At 72.6% G+C, this 27,153-nt stretch overlaps 1 protein-coding gene across 2 annotated transcripts; it reads right to left on the bottom strand.

Annotated features, from left to right (window-relative positions):
- Nucleotides 1-906: 906 nt before the first annotated feature.
- On the bottom strand, nt 907-26,374 carry LOC135325957 (nuclear factor 1 X-type-like). 2 transcript variants are annotated; one of them, XM_064503890.1, is made up of 10 exons: nt 26,329-26,374; nt 21,632-22,163; nt 16,553-16,615; nt 15,700-15,774; nt 13,177-13,297; nt 10,861-11,006; nt 9,989-10,111; nt 8,753-8,925; nt 4,321-4,412; nt 907-1,842 (listed from the first exon to the last, which is right to left on the bottom strand). In XM_064503890.1, exons 1-9 carry the CDS (start codon nt 26,329-26,331, stop codon nt 4,341-4,343), a joined length of 1,308 nt encoding a protein of 435 aa, XP_064359960.1. In that variant the 5' UTR covers nt 26,332-26,374; the 3' UTR covers nt 907-1,842; nt 4,321-4,340. The 2 variants fall into 2 exon arrangements, with proteins under 2 accessions (XP_064359960.1, XP_064359959.1); XM_064503889.1 differs by having other exon boundaries at nt 10,861-11,012; nt 26,329-26,366.
- Nucleotides 26,375-27,153: the final 779 nt, after the last annotated feature.

Here is a 27,153-nt window from a genome sequence, read left to right as displayed (position 1 = left end):
CCAAATCTGGGGGGGTTTGACCCCAAAACAGGCAGATTTCACCCCAAAACGGAGGGGTTTGACCCCAAAACGGGGAAGTTTCACCCCAAATCTGGGGGGTTGGACCCAAATGGGGGGGGAGGCCCGGAACGGGGGGGGCCCTGACCCCAAGGGGGGGGGCGACCCCGGACGGGGGGGCTGGGCCCCAAAAAGGGGGGGTTTCACCCCAAAAGGGGGGGGGCGGCCCCCAAGGGGGAGGGTTTGACCCAAAACGGGGGGGTTTGACCCCAAAACGGGGGGGTTTGACCCCAGAAGGGGAGGGGGGGGTTGGACCCCCCGGGGGGGGGCGGTTTGACCAAAAACGTGGGGGTTTGACCCCAAAAGGGGGGGGGGGTCAGACCCCCGGGGGGGGCGGGGGCGGTTTGACCCAAAACGGCAGGGTTTGACCCCAAAAGGGCGACGGCCCCGGAGAGCGGGGTTAGACCCCAAAACGAGGGAGTTTGACCCCAAAACGGGAGCGGGGGGAGGGGGGGGGTGAAACCTCCTGCCCCCCCCGCGGCGGAGGGGGCGGGGGGAGGGGTAATTGCACTTAATTAAAAACGGGGGGGGGGGGGCTCCGCTAACGAAGCGGGGGGGGTGGGGGGGCGGCGGGGCCCCCCCTCGCTGGCCTGCAGCAAGGGGGCGGCGGGGGGGGGCGGTGCTGGTGCGAGAGGCCCCCGGCACGCGTGTGCACACGCGTGTGCAAGGGGGGGGCCACGTGTGCACGCGGGGGGGGGCACGCGTGCGAGAGCATGTGCACACGCACGTGAGCAGGTCGGTTTAGCGTGTGCACACGTGCATGTATGTGCACACGCATGTGAGCACGCGGGTGCGTGCACACGCGCATGAGTGTGCACACGCATGTAAACACGTGTGCAGGGGCACACGCATGTGAGCTCGTGGGTTCAGCGTGTGCACACGCGCGTGACCACGTGGGTGAGGCTGTGCACGTGCACACGCGTGCAAGCATGTGCACAGGCACATGAGCTCCCATGCACGAGGATGCGCACACGTGTGCGCCTGCACCTGCGTGTGCATGTGCACGTGTGTGGGAGCATGTGCACATGCACGTGAGCACGCGGGTTTAGCGTGTGCGCAGGCATGTGCACAGGCGTGCAAGCGTGCGAGCGCCTGTGCACGGGGATGCGGACACGCGTGCACGTGCACCCGCGTGTGCGTGAGCGCGTGTGTGGGGAGCACGTGCACACGCGTGTGCACACACTGAGCAGCACACGGCCTTAGCGCGTGCACACGTGCACGATGCGCACACGCATGCGACCGCGTGGCTGATCATTTGCACACGCGTGTGCACACACGTGCAAACCTGCGCACCAGCACGCGAGCGCCCGTGCCCGGGGATGTGCACACGTGAGCACACGCGTGTGCAAGCATGCGCAACGCCCCCCCCCGGCTTCCCCACCCCCCCGAACCGCCCTCGCCGCAGCGCCGGGGGGGGGGGGCCGTGCCGGGGGGGGGGGCGCCGCGGGGGGGGCCGGGGGGGCCATCGGAGAGGCCGAACCCTCATCCTCGTCGGGGGCCGGCGGCGGCGGCGGCTTTTTTTGGGGGGGTTTCGGCCGCTTTCCGGCTTTTTCCTCCCGTTCGGGCTCCTCCCCCGCGGGCGGCGGCGGCGGCGGCACCTTCCTCCTCCTCCTCCTCCTCCTCCTCCTCCTCCTCCTCCTCCTCTTCTTCCTCCTCCTCCTCTTCTTCCTCCTCCTCCTCTTCTTCCTCCTCCTCCTCCTCCTCCTCCTCCTTCTTCTTCCTCCTCCTCCTCCTCCTCTTCTTCCTCCTCCTCCTCCGCCGGCGACGCCATCAGAGGAACCAGGACTGTGGGCAGAGACGGGGGCTCAGGGGGCGGCGGGGGCTCTGAACCCCCCCCAGCTGCGGGCCCAGGCGTCCGGGGGGCCCAGGCATCCGGGGCAATCAGGCACCCAGGGGCCCAGGCGTCCGGGGGACCCAGGTGTTCAGGGGCCCAGGCGTCGGGGGCCCCAGCTGTTTGGGGGCCCAGGAGTCCGGGGGGGGCCCAGGCGTCCGGGATCCCAAGCATCCGGGGGCCCAGGCGTCCGGGGGAATCAAGACATCCAGGGGCCCAGGCATTCGGGGGGCCCAGGAGTCCGGGGGGGGGGGGCTAGGCATCCAGGGGCCCAGGCGTCCGAGGCAATCGGGTATAGAGGGGCCCAGGCGTCCGGGGGGCCCAGGCATGCGGGAGGGGCCCAGGCGTCTGGGCGAATCAAGACATCCAGGGGCCCAGGCATTCGGGGGGCCCAGGAGTCTGGGGGGGCCCAGGAGTCCGGGGCCCCAGGTGTTTGGGGGCCCAGGAGTCCGGGGGGGCCCAGGCATTCGGGGGGCCCAGGAGTCCGGGGGGGGGGGCTAGGCAATCAGGGGCCCAGGTGTCCGAGGCAACCTGGTAGAGAGGGGCCCAGGCGTCCGGGGGGCCCAGGAGACCGGGGGGGCCCAGGAAGTCTGGGGGAATCAGGCACTCGGGGGGCCCAGGCGTCCGGGGGGCCCAGACATGCGGGAGGGGCCCAGGCGTCCGGGGAAAGGGCCTAGGCGTCAGGGCAGGGGGCCCAGGCATGCGGGAGGGGCCCAGGCGTCCGGGGAGGGGACCCAGGCATGCGGGAGGGGCCCAGGCGTCCGGGGGGCCCAGGCACGTGGCGGGGCCCAGGCGTCCGGGCGGCGCCCCCCAACTCCGGCCGCCCTCCCGGCACGTGGCAGGGCCCAGGTGTCCGGGCCCCCCCCCCCCCCGCCAAAAACCGCCGCCATGTGCCAAGCCGGGCGCGGCGCCGGCGCCCCATTGGCCGCCGCGGCACCGCACCACCGCGGCCGACCAATCAGGGCGGCCCTGCCCGCCGCAGCGCCCCGCGGCCTGCCAAGCGCCCGCCCGGTGCCAGCCAATCAGCGGCGGCCCCTCCCCCACCCCGCCGGGGCCCCCGCCAGCCAATCCGCCGCCGCCTCGTCGCCCGCCGGGGCCCCCCATTGGCCGCCCCCCCCCCACCCCCCCGTCCCATTGGCTCGGGGCCCGCGCCGCGGCCGCCTCCCGCGCCAGCCAATCGGCCGCCGGCGCCGCAGGGCAGCCGGCCAATCGGGCGTCGTGCCACGGCGCCGGGGGGCCAATGGGGCGCCCCGCTGGGGGTCGCGACCCCCCCCCCGGCCCGCGGGGCCCTGGGACGTTGGGGGGGGGGCCACAGCGACGACACCCCATTGGCGGTTGCCGTGGCGACGCGGGGGGGCAGGGCCCCACCCGGCCATTGTGTCCCCCCCCCCCCCCCCCCCCCGGCAGCGCCCGGCGGTGACATCATGTCTCGTCGCCCCCGGCAACGAGACGGGCGGGACGTGACGGGGGAGGGGGGCTCCCAGTCCCCCCCCCAGTTGCCTCCCAGTTTGGCGGCGGGGGCTGGGGGCGGCCTCCCCTCCCCCGCTAATTAACGGCCTAATTAACCGATTAAGCGACGGTGCTGGGGGGGGGAGGGGCGGGGCCGGTGGGGACCCAGGCGTCCGGGGAAGGGGCCCAGGCGTCCGGGATGGGGGGCCCAGGCATCCCGGAAGGGGCCCAGGCGTTCGGGGAAGGGGCCCAGGCGTCCGGGATTGGGGGCCCAGGCGTCCGGGATGGGGGCCCAGGCATCCAAGGGGGGCCCAGGCATCTGGGGAAGGGGCCCAGGCGTCCGGGGAAAGGGCCCAGGCGTCTGGGACAGGGGGCCCAGGCATCTGGGGAAGGGGCCCAGGTGTCTGGGAGGGGCCCAGGCATCCGGGACTGGGGACCCAGGCGTCCGGGATGGAAGGACCCAGGCGTCCGGGAAGGGGCCCAGGAGTCCGGGATGGGGGCCCAGGCATCTGGGGAAGGGGCCCAGGCGTCCGGGGAAAGGGCCTAGGCATCAGGGCAGGGGGCCCAGGTGTCCGGGGAGGGGACCCAGGTGTCCGGGAGGGGCCCAGGCGTTTGGGGAGGGGCCCAGGCGTCCGGTGAGGGGGCCCAGGTGTCTGGGAGGGGCCCAGGCGTCCGGGACAGAGGACCCAGGCGTTTGGGGAGGGGCCCAGGTGTCCAGGGTGAGGGGCCCAGGCGTCCGGGACAGAGGACCCAGGCGTTTGGGGAGGGGCCCAGGCGTCCAGGGTGAGGGGCCCAGGCGTCCGGGACAGAGGACCCAGGCGTTTGGGGAGGGGCCCAGGCGTCCGGGACAGGGGCCCAGGTGTCCGGGACGGGGCCCAGGCGTCCGGGGTGAGGGGCCCAGGCGTCCGGGACAGAGGACCCAGGCGTTTGGGGAGGGGCCCAGGTGTCCGGGACGGGGGCCCAGGCGTCCGGGGCGGCCCTACCTGCGCCTGCTGGGGGAGGTTTAGAAAGTTGCCGTCCCGGGGTCCGAGGCCGACAAAGCGGTTGGCAGCGGCGGAGCCTGGCGCTGCGAATGCTGCGGGGACGGCGGCCGTCAGCGCGCGGGCGACGCGTGTGCGAGGCGTGTGCGAGGCGTGTGCGACGCATGTGCGAGGCGTGTGCGACGCATGTGCGAGGCGTGTGCGAGGCGTGTGCGAGGCCAGGAGCGCCCGCGAGCGTGCAAACGCACGGGGAGGGGCGACACGCCCGCCCGCGCGCACCGCCGTCAGCGCGCACACGTGAGCGTGCAAGGACACGCGTGCACACGTGTTAGCGCACACGCGGGCCTGCGCGGGTGCGTGTGTGCGCACGGGGGGGGTGCAAGCGCGTGTGCGTGCGAGGCGGCGCGGTGGAGGGGGGGGGAAGGGGGACGTGCACGCTTGCACACGCGTGTGCGGGGCCGCCGGGCGTGTTCATTTGCGGGGCGGCCCCGGCCCCCCCCCCCGCGCCCCCCCCCAGCCCACAGAGAACGGACGGAGGAAGAAAACAACATGAATGGTGGTTCTGGGCCCCCCCCAACCCCCCCACGGAGGGCCCAGGCGTCCGGGAGGGCCCAGGCGTCCGGGTGGCCCCCCCCCCAACTCCCACCCCCGGGGGACCCAAAACCACCGCCAAAAAGGGGGGAAAAAAGGGGAAAATGGAGAAGGAGAAGGAAAAGGGGAGCGAAGAGGCGGCGCCGGGGGGACGGGGACGGGGACAGGGATGGGGACAAGGGACAAGGACGGGGACAGGGATGGGGACAAGGGACAAGGATGGGATGACGATGGCCGAGGCGACGGGGACGATGACGCATGGGGCAGCCGGGCCGGCCTCTGCCACCCTGGGGCACCTCGGGCCACCGTGTCCCCATCCCCAGGGGTGTCCCCAGCCCCCGGCCCCGGCCCCCACCCCGGATCCCCTGCGCCCGGCCCTGTCCCCTGTCCCCACGGGTGTCCCCGTCCCCTGTCCCCGTCCCCTGTCCCCGTCCCCTGTCCCCATCCCCTGTCCCCTGTCCCCACGGGTGTCCCCGTCCCCTGTCCCCGTCCCCTGTCCCCCCCGCGGTGCCCTGGCCGCGTGCCGGTGCGGGTGGCAGGTGCCGGTGGCGGTGCCGCGGGATGCCATGAGGTGCCATGGGGTGCCATGGGGTGCCATGGGGTGCTATGGGGTGCTATGGGGTGCATGAGGTGCCATGGGGTGCTGCGGGATGCCATGGGGTGCTATGGGGTGCCATGGGGTGCCATGAGGTACCATGGGGGTGCTATGGGGTGCCATGGGGGTGCTATGGGGTGCTATGGGGGTGCCATGGGGTGCATGGGGTGCTGCAGGATGCCATGAGGTGCCATGGGGTGCTATGGGGTGCCATGGGACACCGTGGGGTGCTATGGGGTGCTATGGGGTGCCATGGGGTGCTATGGGGTGCCATGGGACACCGTGGGGTGCTATGGGGTGCTATGGAGGTGCCATGGGGTGCCATGGGGTGCACAGGATGCCATGGGGTGCCATGGGGTGCTATGGGGTGCATGGAGTGCCATGGGGTGCCCTGGGGATGCATGGGATGCTATAGGGTGCTATGGGGCACCATGGGGTGCCACAGGTTGCTATGGGGTGCCGCAAGATGCCACGGGGTGCTGTGGGATGCCATGGGGTGCCATGGGGTGCTATGGGGTACCGCGGGGTGCTATGGGGTGCCACAGGGGTGCATGGGATGCCATGGGGTGCCATAGGGTGCTATAGGGTGCCATGGGATGCCATGGGGTGCCATGGTGGTGCATGGGATGCTTTGGGGTGCCGTGGGGTGCTATGGGGTGCTGTGAGGTGCCACGGGATGCTATGGGGTGCCATGGGGTGCATGGAGTGCCATGGGGTGCCATGGGGGAGGAGGTGCCATGGGGTGCCATGGGGTGCCATAGGGATACATGGGGGTGCATGGGGATGCCATGGGGCACAGGGGGGTGCCACGGGGTGCCATAGGGTGATGGGGGGATGCATGAAGGTGCTATGGGGATGCTGTGGGGTGCCGTGGGGTGCCGTGGGGCACAGGGGGGTGCCACGGGGTGCTATGGGGTGCCATGGGGATGCACGAAGGTGCTATGGGGCGCATGGCGATGCCATAGGGTGCTATAGGGTGCCGTGGGATGCTATAGGGTGCCATGGGGTGCCATGGGGTGCCATGGGGTGCTGGGTGAATGCATGAAGGTGCCATGGGGTGCCGTGGGGTGCCGTGGGGTGCTGGGTGGATGCATGAAGGTGCTATGGGGTGCCATGGGGTGCTGTAGGGTGCCATGGGGATGCATGAAGGTGCTATGGGGTGCCGTGGGGTGCTGGGTGGATGCATGAAGGTGCCATGGGGTGCCGTGGGGTGCCGTGGGGCACGGGGGTGCCGGGGGGGCGGGCACTTACAGGGCGACGGCGGGGCGGGCGCAGCGCCCTCGGGGCCGGCGCCGGTGGCCTTGGCGTCGGGGAGGGGCAGCGGCACCGGGCGGGCCACGGGCGGCGGCGGCACCACGAAGGCACCCGCGGGGCGACCGGCACCGGCACCGGCACCGGGACCAGAACCGGAACCGGGACCAGAACCGGGACCGGGACCAGCACCGGCACCGGCACCGCAGGGCTGCAAGCACAAACAGCATCAGGCGTGCACGGGGGCTTTGCACGGGGGCTTTGCACGGGGGCTTTGCACGGGGGGCTTTGCACGGGGGCTTTGCACAAGGGCTCGTGCACGGGGGGCTTTGCAGGGGGGGCTTTGCATGGGGGCTTTGCACGGGGGGCTTGCACGGGGGCTTTGCACAAGGGCTCGTGCACGGGGGCTTTGCACGGGGGGCTTTGCATGGGGGGGCCTTGCACGGGGGCTTTGCACGGGGGGCTTGCACGGGGGGCTTTGCACAAGAGCTCGTGCACGGGGGGCTTTGCACGGGGGGGCCTTGCACGGGGGCTTTGCACAAGGGCTCGTGCACGGGGGCTTTGCACGGGGGCTTTGCACAAGGGCTCGTGCACGGGGGGCTTTGCACGGGGGGCTTTGCATGGGGGGGCCTTGCACGGGGGGGGCTTTGCACAGGGGGGCCTTGCACGAGGGTCTTGCACAGGGGCTTCACACGGGGGCCCTGGCATGGGGGGGCCTTGCACGGGGGTCTTGCACGGGGGGCCTTGCACAAGGGCCCGTGCACGGGGTCCTTGCACGGGGGTCTCGCACGGGGGCCTTGCACGGGGGGGGCCTTGCACAGGGGTCTCGCACGGGGGCCTTGCACGAGGGCCCTGGCACCCCGGGGTGACCCCTCGCACGGGGGGGCCTGTCCCTACCGCAGGCAGCGGGACCCCCGGGGCCTCATTTGCATACAGGCCCCGCCCCCCGGGGGCTGCATTTGCATGCCAGCCCCACCCCAGCACCTCATTTGCATAAGGACCCACCTCCGTGGCAGGCTGGCACCACCTCTGCTGCCTCATTTGCATGCAGAGCCACGCCTCCGGCAGCTCATTTGCATACCACAGCACCGCCAGGGCCTCATTTGCATACCGGGCCCTGTCCTGCATAGGCCCCGCCCCCACGGCGCCGTCCGCAGCCAGGCCCCGCCCCCAGGACCTATTCTGCATTGGCCCCGCCCCTGTGGCCTCATTTGCATGCAGACCCCGCCTCCCAGCCTCATTTGCATACAGGCCCCGCCTCCGGGGCGCATGTTGCTGCGGAGGTCCCAGCTCTCCACCCCACGCAGACCCCCTGTACTGGTCCCAGTGCCCCACATACTGGTCCCAGTGCCCCTATGGGCCCCACACACTGGTCCCAGTGCCCCACAAACTGGTCCCAGTGCCCCTATAAGCCCCCTGTACTGGTCCCAGTGCCCCACATACCGGTCCCAGTGCCCCTATGAGCCCCCTGTACTGGTCCCAGTCCCCATAAAGACCCTGTCTACTGGTCCCAGTGCTCCTACAGACCCCTGTACTGGTCCCAGTACCCACACAGACCCCATATACTGATCCCAGTACCCATACTGGACCCACATACTGGTCCCAGTGCCTGTACAGATCCCCTGTGTGGCTCCCAGCACCTGCGTAGACCCCATATACTGGTCCCAGTACCCATACTGGACTGGCACACTGGTCCCAGTACCCATCCTGGACATGCGTACTGCTCCCAGCGCCTGCCCAGACGCCATACTGGTCCCAGCACCCCCTGCACACTGGTCCCAGCACCCCCCAGAGCCTCATCCGCGGGGGGGGGGGGGGGGACAGACCCAGGCGCCGGATGGAGAGACGGAGACGGAGACGAGGGGGCGCGCGGCAGGGTCCCCCCGCGTGCGCAGGCGTGTGCGTGCGTGTGCGTGCGTGTGCAGGCGTGTGCATGCGTGTGCGTGCGTGTGCGTGCGTGTGCGTGCGCGTGCACACGCGTGCGGGCGCGGGACCCACCTGGGCGGGGGCCGGGGCGGCGCCGTCGGCGCAGACGAACTGCACGAACTCCTTGAGCGAGTCCTGGCCGTGCGGGTGGTAGCGGATGGTGGGGTGGGCGAAGTAGGGCCCCGCCTGCGGCAGCAGCGAGCCCGACGGGAAGTGCAGCGCCGACGCCGGCGCCCGGGGGCTGCCTGCGGCGCGGCACCGCGTCAGCGCCCCGGGGCCCAGGCGTCCGGGCAGCCCTGTCCCCAGGGTGGGGACGGCCATAGGGGCCCAGGCGTCCGGGCCCCCCTGACCATGGGGTGGGGATGGCCATCGGGGCCCAGGCGTCCGGGCAGCCCTGTCCCAGGGGTGGGGACGCCCATGGGGGCCCAGGCGTCCGGGCAGCCCCAACCATGGGGTGGGGACACCCATCGGGGCCCAGGCGTCCGGGCAGCCCTGTCCCAGGGGTGGGGACGCCCATAGGGGCCCAGGCGTCCGGGCAGCCCCCGGCCCCAGGGTGGGGATGCCCATAGGGGCCCAGGCGTCCGGGCAGCCCTGTCCCAGGGGTGGGGACGCCCATAGGGGCCCAGGCGTCCGGGCAGCCCTGTCCCAGGGGTGGGGACGCCCATGGGGGCCCAGGCATCCGGGCAGCCCTGTCCCAGGGGTGGGGATGGCCATAGGGGCCCAGGCGTCCGGGCAGCCCTGTCCCGGGGTGGGGATGGCCATAGGGGCCCAGGCGTCCGGGCAGCCCTGTCCCGGGGTGGGGACGCCCATAGGGGCCCAGGCGTCCGGGCAGCCCTGTCCCAGGGGTGGGGACGCCCATAGGGGCCCAGGCGTCCGGGCAGCCCTGTCCCCGGGGTGGGGATGGCCATAGGGGCCCAGGTGTCCGGGCAGCCCTGTCCCGGGGTGGGGATGCCCATAGGGGCCCAGGCGTCCGGGCAGCCCTGTCTCAGGGTGGGGACGCCCATAGGGGCCCAGGCGTCCGGGCCCCCCCGACCATGGGGTGGGGACGCCCATAGGGGCCCAGGCGTCCAGGGGTTTGGGGGGGTCCCAGGAAGGTCCTGGGGGGTCCTAGGAGCCCCGGGGGGGTCCCAGGGGTCCCGGGGGGGGTCTGGGGGGGGCCGGGGGGGGCTCACCTGGCTGCACGCCGGCGAGGACCATGCGGGGGGCTCAGGGGGGGCCCGGGTGTCCGGGGGGGTGCCGGGGGGGTTGCGGGGGCCGGGGGGGGCCCGGGGGGGTCCGGGGGTACGGGGGGGGGCCGGGGGGGCTCACCTGGCCGCACGCCGGCGAGGACGGGCAGCGGGTGGTGGCCGAAGGCCATGCGGGGGGTGGCCCCGTGCCCCGACAGGGCGCTGCAGAAGTCCAGCTTCCCCGACTTCTTCAGGGCGCCCGGGCCTGGGGGGGGGACGGGGGGGGGCTGGGACCCCCAGCGACCCCCCCCCCCAAGTCCCCTAGAGCCCCTCCAGCCCCCCCCCCGGACCCCCAAACCCCCCCAGGCCCCTGGGCCCCTCCTGGACCCCCGGGCCCCCCCCCCCAAGCTCCCCCTGGTCCCCCTGGAGCCAAGGGACCCCCAGCCCCCCCCAGGAGCCCCCCCATGGCCCCCCCACAGCCCCCCCACGGGCTCTGTACCCCCTGCACCCCCCAGCCCCCCCACTGCCCCCCATATACCCTATAGCCCCCCCGAGCCCCCCATAGCCCTGTGCCCCCCCCACCCCATAGCCCCCAAGACCCCCAGAGCCCCAGAGCCCCCCCCGAGCCCCCCCATAGCCCCATCCCCCCATGCGCCCTATAGCCCCCCTGAGCCCCCCCATAGCCCTGTGCCCCCCTCACCCCATAGCCCCCCCGAGCCCCCCCATAGCCCTGTGCCCCCCCCACCCCATAGCCCCCCCATAGCCCCGTGCCCCCCCACCCCATAGACCCCAAGACCCCCAGAGCCCCAGAGCCCCCCCGAGCCCCCCCATAGCCCTGTGCCCCCCCCACCCCATAGCCCCCCCCGAGCCCCCCATAGCCCTGTGCCCCCCCACAACCCATAGCCCCCCCATAGCCCCCAAGACCCCCCCTTAGCTCCATCCCCTCTGTGTCCCCCCCATACGCCCCATAGCTCCTGCACCCCCCGTGCCCCCCCCGTGCCCCCCCCCACGCACCGGCGTCGCCGTCGGGGGCCCAGGCGCCCTGGCTGCTGCCGGGGGCGGGGGAGCGGCCCGGCCCCCCCGGCCCCCCCGGCCCCCCCGGGTAGAAGCCGCCGTCGTCGCCCTCCAGCTCGGCCTCCTCCAGCGCCTTGGGCCGCTTGCTGGAGCTGCCCCCCCCGCCCCCCCCCCCCGTCAGACCCCCCCCCCGGCACCACGCAGCACCGGGGGGGGGGGGCACGGGGGGGCACGGGGGGGGCTGGGGGGGACCAGGGGGCACCGGGGGGGCTGGGGGCACAGGGGGCACCAGGGGGGGCCGGGGGGGGCATGGGGGGCACAGGGGACATGGGGGGGCTGGGGGGGGCTGGGGGGGACCAGGGGGGAACTGGGGGGCTGGGGGGGGCATGGGGGGCACAGGGGACATGGGGGGAACTGCGGGGCTGGGGGGGGCATGGGGGGCACTGGGGACATGGGGGGCACATGAGGGGGGCACCAGGGACACGGGGGGTGCCAGGGACATGGGGGGCACCGGGGGGGGCACCAGGGACATGGGGGGGGGCACATGGGGGGCACTGGGGCCATGGGGATGCTGGGGACATGGGGGGCAATGGGGACATGGGGGGCACTGGGGGGGCACCGGGGACATGGGGGGGCACATGGGGACATGGGGGGCACTGGGGGGGCACCGGGGACATGGGGGGGCACATGGGGGGGGCACCAGGGACACGGGGGGCACCAGGGCCATGGGGGGGCACATAGGGACATGGGGGGTCACTGGGGGGCTTTTGGGGTGGGGGCCGGGGGGGCCGGGCAGTTTGGGGGGACAGGAGGGGGCCCCGAGGCCCTTGGGGATGGGGGGGGTCAGAGGGGGTCCCGGGGGGTCACGAGGGGCCGGGGGGGTCTGAGGGGTCCCGGGGGGCTTCGGGGGGTCCCAAGAGTTGCAGGGGGGAGGTGGGGGGTCCCGAGGGGTTTGGGGGGGTTGGGGGGGTCATGAGGGGTCCCAGGGGGTCCCGGGGGGGTCCCAGGGAGTTTAGGGGGGTCCCAGGGGTGTGTTGGGGGTCCCAGGGAGTTTGGGGGGGGCCCAGGGGGTCCTGGGGAGTTTGGGGGGGTCCCAGAGGGTCCCGGGGGGTATTGGGGGGTCCCAGAGAGTTTGGGGGGGGTCCCAAGGGTTGCTGGGGGGTCTGGGGGGTCCCAAGGAATCCCAGGGGGTCCCGGAGGGAGTTGGGGGATCCCAGGGGGTTTTGGGGGGTCCCAGAGGGTCCCGGGGGGTGTTGGGGGGTCCTGGGGGGGTCCCGGGGAGTTTGGGGTGGTCCTGTGGGGTCCCAGGGAGTTTGGGGGGGTCCCAGAGGGTCCTGGCGGGTTTTGGGGGGTTTTGGGGGGTCCCAGAGGGTCCCGGGGGGTGTTGGGGGGTCCTGGGGGGTTTTGAGGGGTCCCAGAGAGTTTGGGGGGGTCCCAAGGGTTGCTGGGGGGTCTGGGGGGTCCCAGGGAGTCCCAGGGGGGTTTGGGGGGGTCCCAAGGGTTGCGGGGGGTGTTGGGGGTCCCGGGGGGTTTTGGGGGGTCCCAGAGGGTCCCAGGGGGCTTTGGGGGATCCCAGGGGGGTGTTGGGGGGTCCCAGAGAGTTTGGGGGGGGTCCCAAGGGTTGCTGGGGGGTCTGGGGGGTCCCAAGGAATCCCAGGGGGTCCTGGGGGGGTCCCAGAGGGTCCCAGGGGGTCCTGGGGGGTGTTGGGGGGTCCCAGAGGGTCCCGGGGAGTTTGGGGGGTTTTGGGGGGTCCCAGAGGGTCCCGGGGAGTTTGGGGGTCCCAGAGGGAGTTGGGGGGTCCCAGGGGGTTTTGGGGAGTCCTGGGGGGTTTTGGGGGGTCCCAAGGGTCCCGGGGGGTTTTGGGGGGGTCCCAGGTGGTGTTGGGGGGTCCCGGGGGTTTTGGGGGGTCCCGGGGAGTTTGGGGGGTCCCGGAGCAAGTTGGGGGGTCCTGGGGGGTGTTGGGGGGTCCCGGAGGGAGTTGGGGGGTCCCGGGGGGTTTTGGGGGGGTCCCAGGTGGTGTTGGGGGGTCCCAGGTGGTTTTGGGGAGTCCTGGGGGGCTTGGGGGGGTCCCAAGGGTTGCGGAGGGTTGTGGGGGGTCCCGGGGAGTTTGGGGGGTCCCGGAGCGAGTTGGGGGGTCCCGGGGGGTGTTGGGGGGTCCCAAGGGTCCCGGGGGGTTTGGGGGGGTCCCAAGGGTTGCGGAGGGTTTTGGGGGGTCCCGGGGAGTTTGGGGGGTCCCGGGGGGTTTTGGGGGGTCCCAAGGGTCCCGGGGGGTTTTGGGGGGTGCCGGGGGGTGCGGGGGGGTGCCGGGGGCTTACCTGGCGGCGGGGGGGGCGGGGAGGGCGCGGCGGCCCAGGGCCACCTGGCCGAGGCCGTAGTAGCCGGGGCTCTCCAGGTCGGCCAGCGAGAAGCCGGGGCCCGACGCCGCCGCCACCGGCGCTGCGGGGCCGCGTCAGCCGCCGCACACGCGTGTGCGACCCACGGCCGGGCCGGGCACACGCGTGTGCGGCGCACGAGGCAGCCGGCTGCAGGCACGTGCGATGCGCGCGGGGCTGGGGCGCACGCGTGTGCGGTGCACGGGGGAGCGGGGTGCACACGCGTGTGCGGTGCACGGGGGAGCGGGGTGCACACGCGTGTGCGATGCATGGGGGAGCTGGGTGCACACGCGTGTGCGATGCACGGAGGAGCTGGGTGCACACACGCGTGCAATGCACGGGGGAAGCGGGGCACACACGTGTGCAAGGCATGCAGCAGCTAGGGCACACGTGTGTGCGATGCACAAGGGAGCTGGGTGCACACGCGTGTGCGATGCACGGGGGAGCGGGGGGCACACGTGTGCAAGGCATGCAGCAGCTGGGGCACACGCGTGTGCGATGCACGGGGGAGCTGGGTGCACACGCGTGTGCGATGCACGGAGGAGCTGGGTGCACACACGCGTGCAATGCACGGGGGAAGCGGGGCACACACGTGTGCAAGGCATGCAGCAGCTAGGGCACACGTGTGTGCGATGCACAAGGGAGCTGGGTGCACACGCGTGTGCGATGCACGGGGGAGCGGGGGGCACACGTGTGCAAGGCATGCAGCAGCTGGGGCACACGCGTGTGCGATGCACGGGGGAGCGGGGGGGCACACGCGTGTGCGATGCACGGGGGAGCTGGGTGCACACACACGTGCAATGCACGGGGGAAGCGGGGCACACACGTGTGCAAGGCATGCAGCAGCTGGGGCACACGCGTGTGCGATGCACGGGGGAGCAGGGTGCACACGCGTGTGCAGTGCAGGAAGGGCTGGGGCACACGCGTGTGCGATGCACGGGGGATTCAGGTGCACACGCGTGTGCAATGCATGCGGCAGCCGGAGCACACGCGTGTGCAGTGCACAAGGGCCCAGGGCACACGCGTGTGCAACACCCCGGGGACACACATGCACCCCCCAGCCTCGCACACGCGTGTGCACGCTCACACACGTGACCGCACGGGGAGTGCTGCCCCCCACCGGCTGCCACAAGCCCCGCCCCCTCCACAGGCCCCGCCCCCTCCACAGGCCCCGCCCCCGGGGGGTCCCAAGGGGGGGCTGCCCGGCGGCTCCCCCCACCCCAGTGCTCCCAGTCCCTCCCAGTCCCTCCCAGTGCTCCCAGTCGGCCCCAGTGCTCCCAGTCTTCCCTGAGGCTCCCAGTCTGTCCCAGTGCTCCCAGTTGGCCCCAGCACTCCCAGTCCCTCCCAGTCCCTCCCAGTGCTCCCAGTCCTCCCCAGTCCCTCCCAGTGCCCCCAGTGCCCCAGCAGCACTCACTCTGGGACACGCGCACCAGCTCGGCCACGTTCCAGACGCCCCAGTGCTCCCAGTCCCCCCCAGTCCCTCCCAGTCCCTCCCAGTGCTCCCAGTGCTCCCAGTCCCTCCCAGTGCTCCCAGTCCCCCCCAGTCCCTCCCAGTCCCTCCCAGTGCTCCCAGTGCTCCCAGTCCCTCCCAGTGCTCCCAGTGCCCCAGCAGCACTCACTCTGGGACACGCGCACCAGCTCGGCCACGTTCCAGACGCCCCAGTGCTCCCAGTCCCCCCCAGTCCCTCCCAGTCCCTCCCAGTGCTCCCAGTCCCTCCCAGTGCTCCCAGTGCCCCAGCAGCACTCACTCTGGGACACGTGCACCAGCTCGGCCACGTTCCAGACGCCCCAGTGCTCCCAGTCCCCCCCAGTCCCTCCCAGTCCCCCCCAGTGCTCCCAGTCCCTCCCAGTGCTCCCAGTGCCCCAGCAGCACTCACTCTGGGACACGCGCACCAGCTCGGCCACGTTCCAGACGCCCCAGTGCTCCCAGTCCTTCCCAGTCCCTCCCAGTGCTCCCAGTGCTCCCAGTCCCTCCCAGTGCTCCCAGTGCCCCAGCAGCACTCACTCTGGGACACGCGCACCAGCTCGGCCACGTTCCAGACGCCCCAGTGCTCCCAGTCCTTCCCAGTCCCTCCCAGTGCTCCCAGTGCTCCCAGTCCCTCCCAGTGCTCCCAGTCCCTCCCAGTCCCTCCCAGTGCTCCCAGTGCCCCAGCAGCACTCACTCTGGGACACGCGCACCAGCTCGGCCACGTTCCAGACGCCCCAGTGCTCCCAGTCCTTCCCAGTCCCTCCCAGTGCTCCCAGTGCTCCCAGTCCCTCCCAGTGCTCCCAGTCCCTCCCAGTCCCTCCCAGTGCTCCCAGTGCCCCAGCAGCACTCACTCTGGGACACGCGCACCAGCTCGGCCACGTTCCAGACGCCCCAGTGCTCCCAGTCCTTCCCAGTCCCTCCCAGTGCTCCCAGTGCTTCCAGTCCCTCCCAGTGCTCCCAGTCCCTCCCAGTGCTCCCAGTGCCCCAGCAGCACTCACTCTGGGACACGCGCACCAGCTCGGCCACGTTCCAGACGCCCGAGGTGACGAAGCTCTCCTGGAAGACCAGGTGCCCTGCGGCGCCCCGCACCTCGCACACGCGTGTGCAACACGCCACGGACACGCGTGTGCGACGGGGGACACGCCACGGGCACGCGTGTGCGGCACGGGGACACGCACAGGACACGGGGACACACGTGGGACACGGGGACACACGCGTGTGCAGCACAGGGACACGCCACGGACACGCGTGTGCAACAGGGGGACACACGTGTGTGCGGCACAGGGACACGCGTGGGACATGGGGACACACGGGACACGGGGGCGCATGGGACAACGGGGACACGCGTGACAGCAGGGACACGCACACGCCAAGGGGGACACGCGTGTTGGGGGGACACGCGTGTTGGGGGGGCCGGGCCGCAGGGAGGGGCCGCGGAGGGCACTGGGGGGAACTGGGGGTTACTGGGGGGAACTGGGGGTTACTGGGGGCCCTGGAGGCTACAGGGAGCTGCTGGGGGCACTGGGAGGAACTGGGAGCACTGGGGGGGACATGAAGGGGCACTGGGGGCTACTGGGAGCACTGGGGACCCGGGGGGGGCACTGGGAGCCCAAGGGGGGGCACTGGGAGCTGGGAGGAGGCACTGGGAGCCCGGGGGGGGCACTGGTGGCACTGGGAGCCCAAGGGGGGGCACTGGGAGCTGGGGGGGGCACTGGTGTCCCGGGGGGCCCAAGCGTCTGGGGGGGGCAGTGGTGTCCCAGGGGGGCCCAGGCGTCCGGGGGGGGGCACTGGGAGCTGGGGGGGGGCCCAGGTGTCCCGGGGGGGGCCCAGGCGTCCGGGGGGGGGTCTCACCGTTGGGCAGCGGTTTGATGTCGGCCTCCCCTTGCTGGTTCGCGCCGTCCGTCTGTCCCGATTCTGCGGGGGGGGGGGGGGGGTCAGCCCGGACGCCTGGGCCCCTTGGCCCCCGCTGCCGGGGGGGGGGGGGCTGGGCAGCCCCGGACGCCTGGGCCCCTCCCCGCAGTGGGGGGGGGTGGTGGTGAAGGGCTCCTTGTTCCCGCGGGGTCGCGCGAGGTCAGCGGCCGTGGGGAGCCCGTGCCCGCGGCCCCCCCACCCCAGGGGCCCAGGCGTCCGGGTGCCCCCCCACCTCAGGGGCCCAGGCGTCCGGGTGCCCCCACCCAGACCCCCCCGGGCCCAGGCGTCCGGGTGCCCCCCCACCTCAGGGGCCCAGGCGTCCGGGTGCCCCCACCCAGACCCCCCCGGGCCCAGGCGTCCGGGTGCCCCCCCACCTCAGGGGCCCAGGCGTCCGGGTGCCCCCCCACCCCGACCCCCCCGGGCCCAGGCATCCGGGTGCCCCCCCACCCCAGGGGCCCAGGCGTCCGGGTGCCCCCCACCCCGGGGGCCCAGGCGTCCGGGTGCCCCCACCCAGACCCCCCCGGGCCCAGGCGTCCGGGTGCCCCCCCACCTCAGGGGCCCAGGCGTCCGGGTGCCCCCCCACCCCGACCCCCCCGGGCCCAGGCATCCGGGTGCCCCCCCACCCCAGGGGCCCAGGCGTCCGGGTGCCCCCCACCCCGGGGGCCCAGGCGTCCGGGCACCCCAAGTCCTGGGGGGGGGGATGTAAAGCAAGGTGGGGGGCTGGGGGGGCCGCGCGGGGGGCCGCGGGGGGGGGAGGCGGCGCGGGGCCGGGCCGGGGGCCAGGAAGGTGCTGGCCCCCCGCCAACGGGCAGCGCCGACAAAGGGGCCATTGTCTGCGGCGGGAGGGCGGGGGGGGGCGCCCGGACGCCTGGGCCCCTCCACTGCAAACATCCCCCCCCCCCGGCCCCGGACGCCTGGGCCCCCCCCCGCTGCAATGGCCCCCCAGGCCCGGACGCCTGGGCCCCCCTGCTGCAACCCCCCCCCAGACCCGGATGCCTGGGCCCCCGCTGCGGCCCCCACCCCGGACGCCTGGGCCCCCCCGCTGCAACCCCCGCCAGCCCCGGACGCCTGGGCCCCCCGCAATAGCCCCCCCCAGCCCAGGACACCTGGGGCCCCCCCCGCCACAGCCCCCCAGGCCCGGACGCCTGGGCCCCCTCCTGCAACCCCCCCCCCAGCCCCGGACACCTAGGCCCCCCCACTGCAACCCCCCCCCCCGACCCGGACGCCTGGGCCCCGGACACCCCCCACACACACACGCCGGGTCCCGGGGGCCCAGGCGTCCGGGCAGGGCCGCCCGTGTCCCCCCCGCGGGGTCAGAGGTCGCGTGCCGGGGTCGCGACCTCCGCGGGTGGCACGTGGCGGGCGCCCGCCGCCCCTCCCCCGCCCGGACGCCTGGGCCCCGGCGGCGGTGATGGCGGCGGTGCCACCAACCCCCCCCCAGCGGGTCCCCGTCCCTGCATCACCCCTGTCCCCGCGTCATCCCCATATTGTCCCCGTCCCCGTGTCACCGTCCTGCGCGTGTCCCCGTCCCCGCGCGTGTCCCCGTCCCCGCGTCCCCATGCGTGTCCCCGTGTCCCCATCCCTGTGTTGTCCCCGTGCACGTCCCTGTCCCCATGTCCCCGTCCCCGTGTCCCCATCCCTGTGTTGTCCCCGTGCACATCCCTGTCCCCATGTCCCCGTCCCCGTGTCCCCATCCCTGTTGTCCCCGTGCACGTCCCCGTCCCCATGTCCCCGTCCCCGTGTCCCCCCCGTCCCCGTGTCCCCCCCGTGCCGTCCCTGTCCCCGAGCGGGTCCCCAGGGCGTGTGCGTGTTCCCGCGCAGGCGTGTGGCACGGCGTGGAGCACGCGGCACGGCACACGGCACACGGCACACGAAATGGCGCGGCACGCGGAGCGCGATGCACGGCACGGCACACGGCACACAGCACACGGCACACGGCACACGGCACAGCACGCAGCGCACGGTGCATGACGTGCAGCACGGCACACGCAGCACGGCACACGGCACACAATGCATGGCACACGCAGCACGGCACACGCAGCACGGCACACGGCACGGCACACGCATGGCATGGCACGCAGCACGGCACACGCAGCATGGCACACGCAGCACGGCACACGCAGCACGGCACACGCAGCATGGCACACGGCACACGAAATGGTGCAGCACACGGAGCACCATGCACGGCACGGCACACGGCACACGGCACGGCACACGGCACGCCATGCAGCACGGCACACGCAGCACGGTGCATGATGCGCGGCACGGCATGACGCCCGGCACACGCAGCACGGCACACGCAGCACGGCACGGTGCGTGATGCGCGGCACGGCATGATGCCCGGCACACGCGGTGCCCGGCACACGCAGCACGGCACACGCAGCACGGCACAGTGCGTGATGCACGGCACGGCATGATGCCCGGCACACGCGGTGCCTGGCACACGCAGCACGGCACACGCAGCACGGCACAGTGCACGGTGCACGTGGCGTGACGCCCCGCTCGCACGCTCGTGTGCAAGCCCTCGTGCGCAGGCACACGCTGCCCGGCTCACGGCAGCCCCCCGCGGCCCGCCGGCACGTAAACCGCGTCACACGCGTGTGCAAACCCGCGTGCAAGGGCACTGCCTGGCTCACGGCAAACCCTGCTGCAGCCCGACAGCATGTGGCTCTGCTCACACGCGTGTGCAAGCCCTCGTGCAAGGAGGCCCTGGGCACCGCCCGGCTCCTGGTGAAGCCCCCCGCCGCCCCCCTCGCACACGTGCAAACCCTCGTGCAAAGCCTAGTGCAAGGACGCCCTGGGACGCTGCCCCACTCGCATGCGCGTGCAAAACTCTTGCACCAGGACACCCCGGGGTGCTGCCCTGCTTGTGCGTGTGCAAACGCTTGTGCAAGGATGCCCCGGGGTGCTGCCCCGCTCGTGCGTGTGTGCAAACGCTTGTGCAAGGATGCCCCGGGGTGCTGCCCCGCTCGTGTGTGTGTGCAAACGCTTGTGCAAGGAGGCACTGAGAAGCCGCCCTGCTTAGCATGTGTGCAACCCCTTGCACGAGGACGCCCCGGGATGCCGCCCTGCTCACGTGTGTGTGCAAACGCTTGCACCAGGATGTCCCAGGATGCCGCCCTGCTCACGCGTGTGTGCAAATGCTTGTGCAAGGAGGCACTGAGAAGCCGCCCTGCTTAGCATGTGTGCAACCCCTCGCACCAGGACGCCCCGGGATGCCGCCCTGCTCACGTGTGTGTGCAAACGCTTGCACTAGGATGCACCAGGACGTGGCCCCGCTCACACGTGCACGCAACCCCTTGCACGAGGACGCACCAGGACGCCCCAGGACGCACCAGGACGCACCACAATGCACAAGGACGTGGCCCTGCTCACACGCGCATGCAGCCCCTCGCACGAGGACGCACCAGGACATGACCCTGATTGCGTGTGCATGCAACCCCTCGCACGAGGATGCCCCGGGATGCCGCTCTGCTTGCATGCGTGCAACCCTTTGCACCAGGACATGGCCCCGCTCGCACATGCATGCAACCGCTTGCACGAGGACGCACCAGGACGCCCCGGACACGGCCCCGCTCGCACACACACGCAACCCCTTGCACCAGGATGTCCCGGGATGCACCAGGATGCACCAGGACACGGCCCCGCTTGCACGTGCATGCAACCCCTCGCACGAGGACGCCCTGGGATGCCACCCTGCTCACGTGTGTGTGCAAATGCTTGCACCAGGATGCACCAGGATGCACCAGGATGCACAAGGACGTGGCCCCGCTTGCACGTGCATGCAGCCCCTTGCACGAGGATGCACCAGGACGTGGCCCTGCTCACACGCGCATGCAGCCCCTCGCACGAGGACGCACCAGGACATGACCCTGATTGCGTGTGCATGCAACCCCTCGCACGAGGATGCCCCGGGATGCCTCCCTGCTCACGTGTGTGTGCAAATGCTTGCACCAGGATGCACCAGGATGCACCAGGACGTGGCCCCGCTTGCACGCACATGCAGCCCCTCGCACCAGGACACCCTGGGACATGGCTCTGCTTGCACGTGCATGCAACCCCTCGCACCAGGATGCACCAGGATGTGGCCCTGCTCGCACGTGCACGCAACCCCTCGCACGAGGATGCACCAGGATGCACGAGGACATGGCCCTGCTCACATATGCACACAACCCCTTGCACCAGGATGCACCAGGATGCACCAGGATGCACCAGGACATGGCCCCGCTTGCACGTGCATGCACACGCTTGCACGAGGACGCACCAGGACGCCCCGGACACGGCCCCGCTCGCACACACACACAACCCCTTGCACGAGGATGTCCCGGGATGCACCAGGATGCACCAGGACACGGCCCCGCTTGCGTGTGCATGCAACCCCTCGCACGAGGACGCCCTGGGATGCCACCCTGCTCACGTGTGTGTGCAAATGCTTGCACCAGGATGCACCAGGATGCACCAGGATGCACCAGGATGTGGCCCCGCTTGCACGTGCATGCAACCCCTCGCACGAGGACGCACCAGGACGCCCTGGACACGGCCCCGCTCGCACACACACACAACCCCTTGCACCAGGATGTCCCGGGATGCACCAGGACACCCTGGGATGTGGCTCTGCTCGCACGCGCATGCAACCCCTCGCACAAGGATGCACCAGGATGCACCAGGATGCACCAGGACGCCCCAGGACGTGGCCCCGCTTGCACGTGCATGCACACGCTTGCACCAGGATGCACCAGGACATGGCCCTGCTCGCACGCGCATGCAACCCCTCGCACGAGGATGCACCAGGATGCACCAGGATGTGGCCCCGCTTGCACATGCATGCAACCCCTCGCACGAGGATGCACCAGGACGCACCAGGACGTGGCCCTGCTCGCACGTGCATGCACACGCTTGCACCAGGATGCACCAGGACGTGGCCCCGCTTGCACGTGCATGCACACGCTTGCACCAGGACGCCCCAGGACGCCCCGGACACGGCCCCGCCCGCCCGCCCGCCCCGCGGCAGCCGCTCACCGGGGCCGTGGACGAAGTAGGCCAGGTAGAGGTCGAGCTCCTTGACGGCGACGGCGATGTGGCGGGGCTGCACGCAGAGGCCCGGGCTGGCGCAGTGCGGCGCCTTGACGAGGCGCTCGCCGTCGGTGCTCTCCAGCGGCACGCCCTTGAAGAGGATCACCATGACCAGGTCGAGCCGCCACACCTTGTCGGCCTGCCGCAGGCAGTCGATGCGGCGGATCTTGCCCTTCTGGTCGGGGTTGGAGAGGACGCAGCACGCCGGCTTCTTGCCGGTGACGGAGAGCACGAAGTCCTCGCGGCACTCGGGCCGGATGTCCTTGCGCAGCTTGGCCAGCAGCCGCGAGGCCCACTTCTGCTTCACCTCGGCCTTCTCGCCCAGCAGCTCGTCCTTCACCGCCCGCTCCTCCTCCTTCGTCATCCTCTTCTCGTGCTTCTTGAAGTACTTGCGCTTGCGCGCCTGCAGGTTGAACCAGGTGTAGGAGAAGGCCCGGACGTGGGGCAGCAGCGCCTCGATGAACGGGTGGAACTCATCCTGCCGGGGGCACGCGCGTCACCCGCCCGCACCGGCACCCGCACCGGCACCGGCACCCGCACCCGCACCCGCACCCGCACCCGGATGCTCGGGCCCGGGCTCGGCCCGCGGAGCGGCCCCCAAGCCCCGTCCCGGGGATCAGCCCCAGTCCCGTGGATCAGCCCCAGTCCCAGGGATCAGCCCTAATCCCAGTCCCGGGGATGCTCGGTCCCATCCTGGTCCCAGGGATCAGCCCCAGTCCCGGGGATCAGCCCTAGTCCCGGGGATGCTCGGTCCCATCCTGGCCCCAGGGATCAGCCCTAATCCCAGTCCTGGGGATGCTCAGCCCTGGTCCCGGGGATGCTCAGTCCCAATCCTGGTCCCAGGGATCAGCCCCAGTCCCAGGGATCAGCCCCAGTCCCAGGGATCAGCCCCAGTCCCAGTCCCGGGGATGCTCAGTCCCGATCTGGGCCCTGGGATCAGCCCCAGTCCCGGGGATCAGCCCCAATCCCAGTCCCAAGGATGCTCAGCCCTGATCCCAGGGATGCTCAGTCCCAATCCTGGTCCCAGGGATCAGTCCCAGTCCCAGGAATCAGCCCCAAGCCCAATCCCAGGGATCAGCCCCAATCCCAGGGATCAGCCCCAAGCCCCGTCCCAGGGATGCTCAGTCCCAGTCCTGGCCCTGGGATCAGCCCCAGTCCCGGGCATCAGCCCCAGTCCCAGCCCCAGGGATGCTCAGCCCCATCCTGGTCCCAGCAACGCTCAGTCCCAGCCCCAGCCCTGGGAATCAGCCCCATCCTGGCCCCAGGGATCAGCCCTAATCCCAGGGATCAGCCCCAGTCCCAGCCCCAGGGATGCTCAGCCCCACCCTGGTCCCAGCAACGCTCAGTCCCAGCCCCAGCCCTGGGAATCAGCCCCATCCTGGCCCCAGGGATCAGCCCTAATCCCAGGGATCAGCCCTAATCCCAGCCCCAGCCCCACCCTGGTCCCAGCAATGCTCAGCCCTGATCCCGGTCCCGGGGATCGGTCCCAGCCCCAGCCCTGGGAATCAGCTCCAATCCCAGCCCTGGGATCAGCCCCAGTCCCAGCCCCTGGGACGCTCAGTCCCGATCCCGGCCCCGGGGATCAGCCCCGATCCCGGCCCCAGGATCAGCCCCAGCCCCAGGGACGCTCAGTCCCGATCCCGACCCCGGGGATCAGCCCCGATCCCGGCCTGGGGATGCTCAGTCCCGATCCCGGCCCCGGAGATCGCCCCGGACACGATCCCGGCCCCGGGGATCGCCCCAGCCTCAGCCCAGCTCCGAGGACTGACGCAGACCCCGGGAACGGCCCCGGGCCTGATCCGGGTCCTGGCATCGCCCCGAGCCCAGGGATCATCCCAACCCCCGGGGATCCGCAGCCCCGATCCCAACCCCGGGATCAACCCGGCCGCCGGGGATGCCTGGGCAGTGCCCCGATCCCGGGGAATCGCCCCGATCCCGGGGAATCGCTCCAATCCCAGGGAAGCCCGGGCTGGCTCTGGGAATTGCTCCGACCTCGGAGAACTGCGGCCCGGCCCCAGGGAGCACCTGGATCCCAGGGAACCGCTCCGATCCCGGGGAACCGCGGCCCGGCTCTGGGAACCGCTCCGATCCCGGGGAAGCCCGGCCCGGCCCCGGGAATTGCTCTGATGCCGCAGAAATGCAGCCCGGCCCCGGGAATCGCTCCGATCCCGTAGAAACATGGCCCCGGGAATCGCTCCGATCCGGCAGAAACGCGGCCCCGGGAATCGCTCCGATCCCGGGGAAATGCAGGCCGGCCCCAGGGAACCGCTCCGATCCCCGGGAAACCGTGGCCCGGCCCCGGGGATACGTCCGATCCCGGGGAACCGCAGCCCGGCTCGGGGAATCGCTGCGGCCTCGGGAATGCCCAGCCTGGCCCCGGGATTGCTGCGATCCTGGAGAAACCGTGGCCCGGCCCTGGGATCGCTCCGATCCCGGGGAATCGCCCTGATCCCGGGGAAGCCCAGCCCGGCCCCGGGGAATCACTCCGATCCCAGGGAACGGCTCGGATCCCGGGGAATCGCTGCGGCCTCGGGAATGCCCAGCCCGGCCCCTGGAACTGCTCCGATCCCGAGGAAACTGCGGCACGGCTCCTGGGATCGCTCTGATCCCAGGGAATCGCCCTGATCCCGGGGAAGCCCAGCCCGGCCCCGGGGAACTGCTCCGATCCCGGGGAACCACGGCCCAGCCCCAGGAATCGCTCCAATCCCGGGGAACGGCTCTGATCCCGGGGAATTGCTCCGATCCTGGGGAATCGCTCCGGCCTCGGGAATGCGCAGCCCAGCCCCTGGGATTGCTGCGATCCCGGGGAAACTGCGGCACGGCCCTGGGATCGCTCCTATCCCGGGGAATCGCCCTGATCCCGGGGAAACACAGCACGGCCCCGGGCATCGCTCTGATCCCGGGGAATCGCGGCACAGCCCCAGGAATTGCTCCGATCCCGGGGAATCGCTCCGATCCTGGGGAATCGCTCCAGCCTCGGGAATGCCCAGCCCGGCCCCGGGGATCGCTCCAATTTCAGGGAACCGCTCCGATCCCGGGGAAACGTGGCATGGCCCTGGGGAACTGCTCCAATCCCGGGGAATCGCTCCGATCCCGGGGAAACATGGCACGGCCCCGGGGATCGCTCCGATCCCAGGGAATAGCTCCGATCCCAGGGAAACGTGGCACAGCCCCGGGAACCGCTCCGATCCCAGGGAACCGCTCCAATCCCGGGGAATCGCTCCGATCCCGGGGAAACATGGCACAGCCCCGGGAACCGCTCCGATCCCAGGGAACCGCTCCAATCCCGGGGAACCGCTCCAATCCCGGGGAATCGTGGCACGGCCCCGGGGATTGCTCCGATCCCGGGGAATGGCTCCGATCCCGGGGATCGCTCCCGCCGACTGTGCCGCTCCCGGGAGCCGCCTGGCTCCGAAGAAACCCCGGCAGGGAACGGCCGGGCTCCGGGCGCCCGCGCGGCTCCGACACCGGCGCGGATCCGATCGGCTGCCGGTGCCCAGCGGCTCCGGGAACAGCCCGGCTCCGGGAACGGACGCGCTCGGCCCCGGGAGCAGCTCAACTCCGGGAACAACTTGGCTCCCGGCGCGGATCCGCGCGGCTCCCGCTGTCCCCGGTGCCACCACCGTCCCCAATCCCCGCGCGGCTCCCGGGGCCACCCCGTCCCCGGGGCCACCGCGTCCCGGGCGGTCCCCGATTCCCGCTCGGCTCCGCGCTGTCACCGTGTCCCCGCTCGGCTCCCGGTGTCACCGCGGTCCCCGATTCCCACTCGGCTCCTGGTGCCACTGTGTCCCCGCTCGGCTCCCAATGTCCCCGTGGTCCCCGCTCGGCTCCCGGTGTCACCACTGTCCCCAATTCCTGCTCGGCTCCCGGTGCCACCACGGTCCCCGCTCGGCTCCCGATGTCACCGGCGTCCCCGGTGCCACCGCAGCCCCACGGTCCCCGCTCGGCTCTCGGTGCCACTGTGTCCCCGCTCGGCTCCCGATGTCCCCGCGGTCCCCGCTCGGCTCCCGGTGCCACCACCGTCCCCAAATCTCACTCAGCTCCCGGTGCCACCATGGTCCCTGGTCCCTGCTCGGCTCCCGGTGTCACCGCGTCCCCGGTGCCACCGCAGCCCCACGGTCCCCGCTCGGCTCCCGGTGTCACCGCAGTCCCAGCTCCGCTCCCGATGTCCCCGCGGTGCCGCTGCCACCGCATCTCGGGGACATCCCCGGTCCCCACTCGGCTCCCGGTGTCACCACCGTCCCCAACTCCTGCTCTGCTCCCGGTGTCACCACGGTCCCCGCTCGGCTCCCGGTGCCACCGTGTCCCTGGTCCCCACTCGGCTCCCGGTGCCACCACCCTCCCCAGTTCCTGCTCGGCTCCCGGTGTCACCACTGTCCCCAACTCCTGCTCTGCTCCCGGTGTCACCACCGTGTCCCCACTCCGCTCCCGGTGTCACCGCAGTCCCTGGTCCCCGCTCGGCTCCCGGTGTCACCACTGTCCCCAACTCCTGCTCGGCTCCCGGTGTCACCGTGTCCCCACTCCGCTCCCGGTGTCACCGCGGTCCCCGGTCCCCGCTCGGCTCCCGCAAAGTTTCTCCGTCCCCGTCCCCGTGTCCCCCCGTCCCCCCCCGCGTCCCCGTCCCGGTCCCCGCCGGTCCCTACCATTGCGGCGACGCATCCCGGCCGGGGCGGCAGCGGCGACGGGGGGGGGGGGCGGCACCGGGGGGGGGGAGAAACCCGGTTACCGGGTTGGGGGGGGTCAGACCCGGTTACCGGGGCAGCAGCGCTACCGGGGGGGGGGGTTAACGCGGGGGGGGACTGAGGCTACCGGCGACTAACGGGTCACCCGGGGGGGGGTGCGTTACCGGGGGGGGGCCCGGTCACTGAGGGGGGGGGTCCCGGTCACTGAGGGGGGGGTAGTTACCGGGGGGGTCCCGGTTACTGGGGGGGGGGGTGCCGGTTACTAGGGGGGCGTCCAGTTACCGGGGGGGGTCCCGGTTACCGGGGGGGGGGAAGTTGGCAGACGGGTCCGGCTGCCCGGGGGGGGGGGCCGTTACCGGAGGGGGGGGGCCCGGTTCCCGGTTACCGGGGGGGGGTCCCGGGTTCGGGGGGGGGTCCCCGGGTTCGGGGGGGGGTCTCCGGTTCGGGGGGGGGGTCCCGGTTCGGGGTGGGTCCCCCGGTTCGGGGGGGGGGTCCCGGTTTCGGGGGGGGGTCCCGGTTCGGGGTGGGTCCCCCGGTTCGGGGGGGTGTCCCGGTTACCGGGGGGGGTCTCCGGTTCGGGGGGGGGTCCCGGTTCGGGGGGGGGTCCCCGGTTTCGGGGGGGGGTTCCCGGTTCGGGGGGGGTTCCCGGTTTCGGGGGGGGGGTCCCGGTTCGGGGGGGGTCCCGGGGGGGGGGCAGCGGAGCCGGGAGCGCAGCCGGGGCCGCCCGAGCCCCAGCGCCGCCGCCGCCGCCAGCGGAGCAGAGCGCGCGCCGCCGCTCCCCGTTTT

Source organism: Dromaius novaehollandiae, unplaced genomic scaffold (assembly GCF_036370855.1).
Source record: "Dromaius novaehollandiae isolate bDroNov1 unplaced genomic scaffold, bDroNov1.hap1 HAP1_SCAFFOLD_219, whole genome shotgun sequence".
Lineage (NCBI taxonomy): Eukaryota > Metazoa > Chordata > Aves > Casuariiformes > Dromaiidae > Dromaius > Dromaius novaehollandiae.
Note: the sequence above shows the minus strand (reverse complement) of the source record. Positions and strands in the feature narration are given on the sequence as shown.